This window comes from Sinocyclocheilus anshuiensis, unplaced genomic scaffold (assembly GCF_001515605.1).
Source record: "Sinocyclocheilus anshuiensis isolate Anshui unplaced genomic scaffold, SAMN03320099.WGS_v1.1 scaffold608, whole genome shotgun sequence".
Lineage (NCBI taxonomy): Eukaryota > Metazoa > Chordata > Actinopteri > Cypriniformes > Cyprinidae > Sinocyclocheilus > Sinocyclocheilus anshuiensis.
The window spans coordinates 236,360-242,359 of record NW_015557085.1 but is presented as its reverse complement, the minus strand read 5'-3'; the positions used below and the strand labels follow the sequence as shown (position 1 = coordinate 242,359).

The following is a 6,000-nucleotide window of genomic DNA, read 5'->3' as shown; positions in this document are numbered from 1 at the left end:
CCCCCGGCTGCCGCCAGAGGGAACCCCAGATCTAGGCAGTGGCACGGGCACTCCGCCCCCTTGCAGGTAACGGAGTCTGGTCCGCAACTCCGAGATGGTCATACCCCCGCAATGGGAGCATGAGTCATCCACGAAAGCCATCTCAGCGTGCTTCATGCCCAGACACGAGAGGCAGCGATCGTGACCATCACCCGGCGCCAGGTAACGACCGCACCCAGAAACACACGGATGGTACGACATCTTTAAAAAGACGCGTCTTTAAAAAGACGTTCCACCCGTGAAGCTCTTTTAGATGGAAATTGCTCTTTTAGTGTGCTGAAGCGCACAGGGGAGATGGCCGTCTGCAACACACACAGGGGTAGTGCAGCCTGTTGTGTGCAACCCACTCGACACGGGAAAACCACCGCCGCTGAAGCGCCGTACCACCAGCATGAGAGCCCACGAAGAGCGTGCTTGACTGTAGTTTTTCACCACTGTAGAAGGTCAGGAGCAGAATGATAGAACCGCTGGGCTCCGAAGCGAAAAGCTGAATATGCGCTGCATCTGCTGCCTACTTATACTCACGCTGTGATCAGCAGCAGCTGGATGCAATAATCGCATGCCAATGTGCATTGGCTCATTTAGTTTACACTCGAAGTAGATTGGTCCCTCTAAGCGAGATCCCAATTCGTCGGTCATCCGACGTGACGTCGAGAGTGACCGACTGAAAGGGAACATAGATATATGTTTTATAAAGAACTACAGAATTTGAAGTTTTTACTGCGTTTTTAAAGGTTGTTCTCTGACAGGCTGAGAGTTCAGCTCCAGTCCTAATGAGACACACCTCAAGCAGCCGATCGAGGTCTTCAGGACAGCCCTGATCTACGACATCAGCCTGCAGAAGCCTTTCTGATTGATCTAGCTGTTAACCTTCTTTCTAAGAGTAGCTTTGATAGCTACAGAAGCAACTGAGCATCCCTGGTCTGTTTAGATGGCCCAGTTCTCCATTAGTGTCAAAATGAAGATGCACAGTCAATATTAAAATGAATTTGCCCCAGACTGACATGTACTGTATCAGCTTGTCCATGTGTTTTGCTGCTATCATTGATGCAGCAGGAATACAGGAGTAATGCAGAGGAACACTGCCAGAACTGTAGGCCGCCTTTCTCGGTCAACAATCAATACAGCCCTATTCAATACAGTTTAAGCATTACACTGCAGCAGCTAATTGAAACCACAGAGTACAAAAATGCAATCAGTGCTAATAAACACTATCAGTGGGTGCAGACACACACATACACTGTATAAAAATTCCGTAACATTTACGGTAAAAAAACGGCAGCTGTGGTTGCCGGAATATTACCGTAAAAAATACGGTAGCAACATTTTAGGTTTTATGGTTTTAACTTAAATTTACAGTTAAATACCGTAATTTCATTAACTGATATAATGTTAATATACCAACCTATTGAAGTACTGAAATCTGTTTTGTACCTTTGTAATACACTGACAACCAACCAATGCAGGTGTGCATTTTTACAGTCTTTTACCGTTAAATTCACGGTAATTTTTTACAGTGTAGAGCTCAACTAGCTTTATTCTGTACATGCACAGGCAGGGAGTTTTGCCTGTAGCGACAGACAAAGAATGTGTAAAGGGTTGAATACATATTACATAAATAATTTTTTTTTTTAATTTGCTGTCTTTATTAGATTGACAGATAAAAAAATAAAAAAATAAAATTGTGTGAGATGTTGTGAATTGTGTTTGATCAGCTCCAGTCTTGGGTTTGTAATATTTGTGATTTGTCAGAAGGATCTGCGGAGTGACAGCTCTCACACACTCCAGCACAACTGGATGACTGAAGCCTCATTAGTGCTCAAACACTAGCCTAATGTCCTAATTAGCAGCTGAAGGGAGGGCAGATGGCACTTCTTCAGTCGCTGCTGTACACTGGAAGCATCTTTTCCTCTCTTCAGGCTGATAACGGCTCAGAGAGCACTAAATAATCGTCTGAAGCGGTCAGCAGCTTTGAGGGTCCACTGTCCACTCTCAATGTCATCTGGGACAGGAGAAGACTCAGGCCTCAAATAACGGCATTGATCCATGTCACACAAGATGCAATCACTCAACTTTATTGATCAGTCTGCACACGTGTGTTTCACTATTACTAGTAACAACAGCAATATCTGACGCTCTGCACTGGCCCCAAAATAATTAAGTTTGAGTTGATTTCTGGATAGTTTCAGAACGTGTTATATTCACGTTACCAAAATAATTAAATGTGAGGCTTGTGAATTGTTTGGAATATTCCTCACTCACGATGGCTGATCGAGGGAGTTCCTGTGGAAAAGCTGTCCTCTAGAGAAGATGGTTTTGCATATTTGACTGATATGCATATGTGCGTGTTTAATGAGACGTTTCCCGTGTGTGGGAGACAGTTTGTTTCATCTCAGCACAGCCTTCTCAGAAATGCTCTCTCTGTTTGTATGCAGATGTATTCTCATTTTCAGATTCACTGTATTTTTCATCATTAATTGATTCCCTTTGAACGTTATGACAGGAGGTATCAGATTCTTTCATAACCGAAAAGCCCAACACAGCTCTCAATTAATCCAGCCGGGTGTCGTTGTGGGATAAAAGAAAAAGACAAGGATGGAGCAGTGGGGATGTTAATAATTACTAAACTGTTTATATTGAACGCACCGGTAATTGCTCTGTTTTACCACTGTGGCCAAACCTTGTGCTTCTGATATTGCACAGAATAAAAGAAAATCAATGCAGTAGGCAGATTCAAAGAATGTGTGGAAAAAGCTTGAGATTTCTAGAATCAGAGCTAAATGGATAGGGAGAATCATTTCATGTACACGTTCATGTCATTAAGTGTTTCCAAATGTACAGAAGCCCACAGAGACTAGTTATTTTTTTACTATAGCGAAGAAAACCCCATAAGAAGTGGTTACAGATACTGTAATAGAACCTAAATTATACACTTCTCCCTCATACATAAAAAAGAGAGAAACATCTACAAAGAGATGCTCTACCAAAATCTGCTAAATAGCTCAGCAAGCATTTGTTAAAAACAAAGCTGCCAAAACAAGGAGCTTTACACTTCCTCCACATTGTGACGTTATGGACATTTGCAACAACACATCAGCGTCTGCTTCACCTCATGCTCAGAGGCAGCGTTGACGACGAATGTGGAAAATGTGTGGAAATTATGAATAAAATAGCAGAGGAGTTTTGGAGTAAATATTAAAGGGTTTCTTTATTTTACTTTAATATGTTCCTTGAGCTTGTGAGTTTTCAAAATGTGGCTATTTTCAACCCTCATTCTGCCAAAAAACACTGTTTTAGTGGTGAATTTCAGTCACTGCATCTCTGTTCATCTCACCTACTCAGGCAAATCATGAGGTGAGATGATTGCGCTGATTGCAAATGTCGCTCACAGTGTGATGTCACAATGTGGAGGAAGTAGAAAGCTCAAAAGCACACTGAGAGAATCTGAGCTCTGAAACTAGAGCAGTGTTTTCATAGCACAATGATGTAATATGTGACCCTGCAGCACAAAAGCAGTCTTAAGTCGCTGGGGTATATTTGTAGCAATAGCCAACAATACATTGTATGGGTCAAAATTATACATGTTTCTTTTATGCCAAAAATCATTAGGATATTAAGTAAAGATCATGTTCCATGAAGATATTTAGTACATTTCCAACCGTAAATATATCAAAACTTAATTTTGAATAGAAATATGCACTTCATTTGGACAACTTTAAAGGTGATTTTCTCAATATTTAGATTTTTTTTGCACCCTCAGATTCCAGATTTTCAAATAGTTGCATGTCAGCCAAATATTGTCCGATCCTAACAGACCATACATCAATGGAAAGCTTATTTATCAGCTTTCAGATGATGTATGAATCTCAATTTAAAAAAAAAAGACCCTTATGACTGGTTTTGTGCTCCAGGGTCACATATATGTCAGAAGAGTCGTGGTGTCATGACCTGTCTGATGGTGTGTCTTTACAGAAACTCCACGTACTGTATGAAGGTGTCCATGTCTCTGACGGTGGAGGAGAGCGAGGAGGGACTCTGCTTCAGCAGCCGAATACGGTACCAGGAGAACGCTGAGGTCACCAAGAGCAAAATGATCAGCTGCCCTGACATCGACGACTATCTCGCACCCTACAAGCAGCCTATCATGACCTGGTACAAGGTACAGGCTCACATCTCACACAGCATGAGAGGACCATGATGGATGCTTTGGTTTCTGTCTCAACTCCTACACTGTAAAAAAAATTCCGTAAAATTTATGGTAAAAAACAGCACATTAGATGTAACATACAACCCTTCTGTACAAACATGATAAGAAAAACTAAGACGAAACATAGTTATTTCAACAACAACAACAACAAAAAAAGAAAACATCAAAGTTGAAATGTAACGCAGGGAATTCTGGGAATGTCAATTTACGGTTATTCACTGTAAATTATACCTTCTTTTTCCAAAAATGATACCTTCTTTTTCCTTGTTCTCTTCCAAAAATGGTATACTACCGTAAAATTACAAGTAATGTCCAATACAGTTTTTCACTGTATATAGTAGGGCAACTTACCATTAACCATTTAACAGGTTTTTACCTTTTGGTCTTTTACCATTAAATTCACAGTAATTTTTTTTACAGTGTTGCCCTAAACATGACCTAAACTAAACCTGAAGAGTTTAGTTCAAACCAGATGTAACACACTAACCTGGAGGTTTCTAGTCCGTCTGAAGAGCATGATTAGCTGGATCAGGTGTGTTTCAAAAGGTTTTGAGCTAAACTCTGCAGGTTTGGAAACCCCTGCCTTAAACCATCTGGCTTTGAGAGGAACATTGTTCCAGGATCAACAAGCCTATTTTTCTTTGAGTTTTAGGATAGTGGGTTTGAAATGAGTGAGTGTGAGACATGTGAAGAGTGGTGTGTTTCCTCAGGAGTGTCAGAGGAAAGAGTGGAGGAGCTCCATCATCATCAACACCACCAGCCTCTGGATCCCGGAGGTGCAGGAGGACGACGGAGGGAACTACACCTGTGAACTCAGATATGGCAGCAGAGTTGTGAGACGGACCACAGAGCTCAAAGTCACAGGTACGTGTTCAAACTCATTCAGATCTGAGAAAGCAGATAGAACCTGTTCCTAGTCAATGATAGTGTCTACACTGGATGTGTTATGTAAACAGATGCCCTGCTCTGTTTCTGCTGTGCTGCATGTGCTTGTGCTCAGAGTAAGAGCGGGGTGGATGATGTCAGCATGCTCATTAACTATGCACACAGTGATTGGCTGATAGTCTCTGTCAGAGATTTATTCATAGAAAAATTGTAGAGTGTGATATTATGTTGCCATCTTCAAATAAAGGATTAAAAATGTTGCCACATTTAAATAAAGATTTTAAAATGCAGGCTAAGTGTCACTAATTAAACAAGTATATGTTCAGATAATTGTCAGCCTCTTACACGTGTGCTTCTCTTAAACAATTAGCGGATATGCATATAAACAGCCTTTTAATTAACAGAGTAGAATAATCATGGCTGATAGTAAGACATGCAAACGTAAAAGAAAACCAAACTGGATGCAAGAACAGCTGTGACTTCTTGCCGAGCTGGTTAATGAAAACAAGGACATAATCAAAGGAAAATCTCCAAAACCAAAAAAGATGCATGGGAAGACATATGTATGCAAATAAATGCAGTGTGTTACTAAAATGTTTCTGTTCTGAGGCAGATTGCTGGAAACAGCTATTTTAGGATAGTTTGTGGCTTGGTTTTAGTGACTTAGGACTCCTCTTCATTACTACTAACAGATTTAGTAGCTAGTTTTAGTGCTCAAACACTTTGTGAAATACTCTTAGTGCAAAAATGTAGGAGTCCTAAATTTAGGACTGACACGCTCATTATTTTTAAGATTTTCTCTTAAATCGGCGAGTCATGAGCTACTTTTAGCCTGAAGATGTTTTGTGAATACAGACCCTGATGTTGCC

The 6,000-nt window shown here is 40.8% G+C and overlaps 1 protein-coding gene across 1 annotated transcript in view; it reads left to right on the top strand.

Moving 5' to 3' along the window:
* The window catches only part of LOC107677005 (X-linked interleukin-1 receptor accessory protein-like 2), a 208,257-nt gene that overhangs the window by 133,521 nt on the left and 68,736 nt on the right, over window positions 1-6,000 (top strand). Inside the window, exons 4-5 of the mRNA XM_016471781.1 lie at window positions 4,012-4,198; window positions 4,957-5,110. Of these exons, the coding sequence (XP_016327267.1) occupies window positions 4,012-4,198; window positions 4,957-5,110 (341 nt within the window). The remainder of the gene's footprint in view (window positions 1-4,011; window positions 4,199-4,956; window positions 5,111-6,000) is intronic.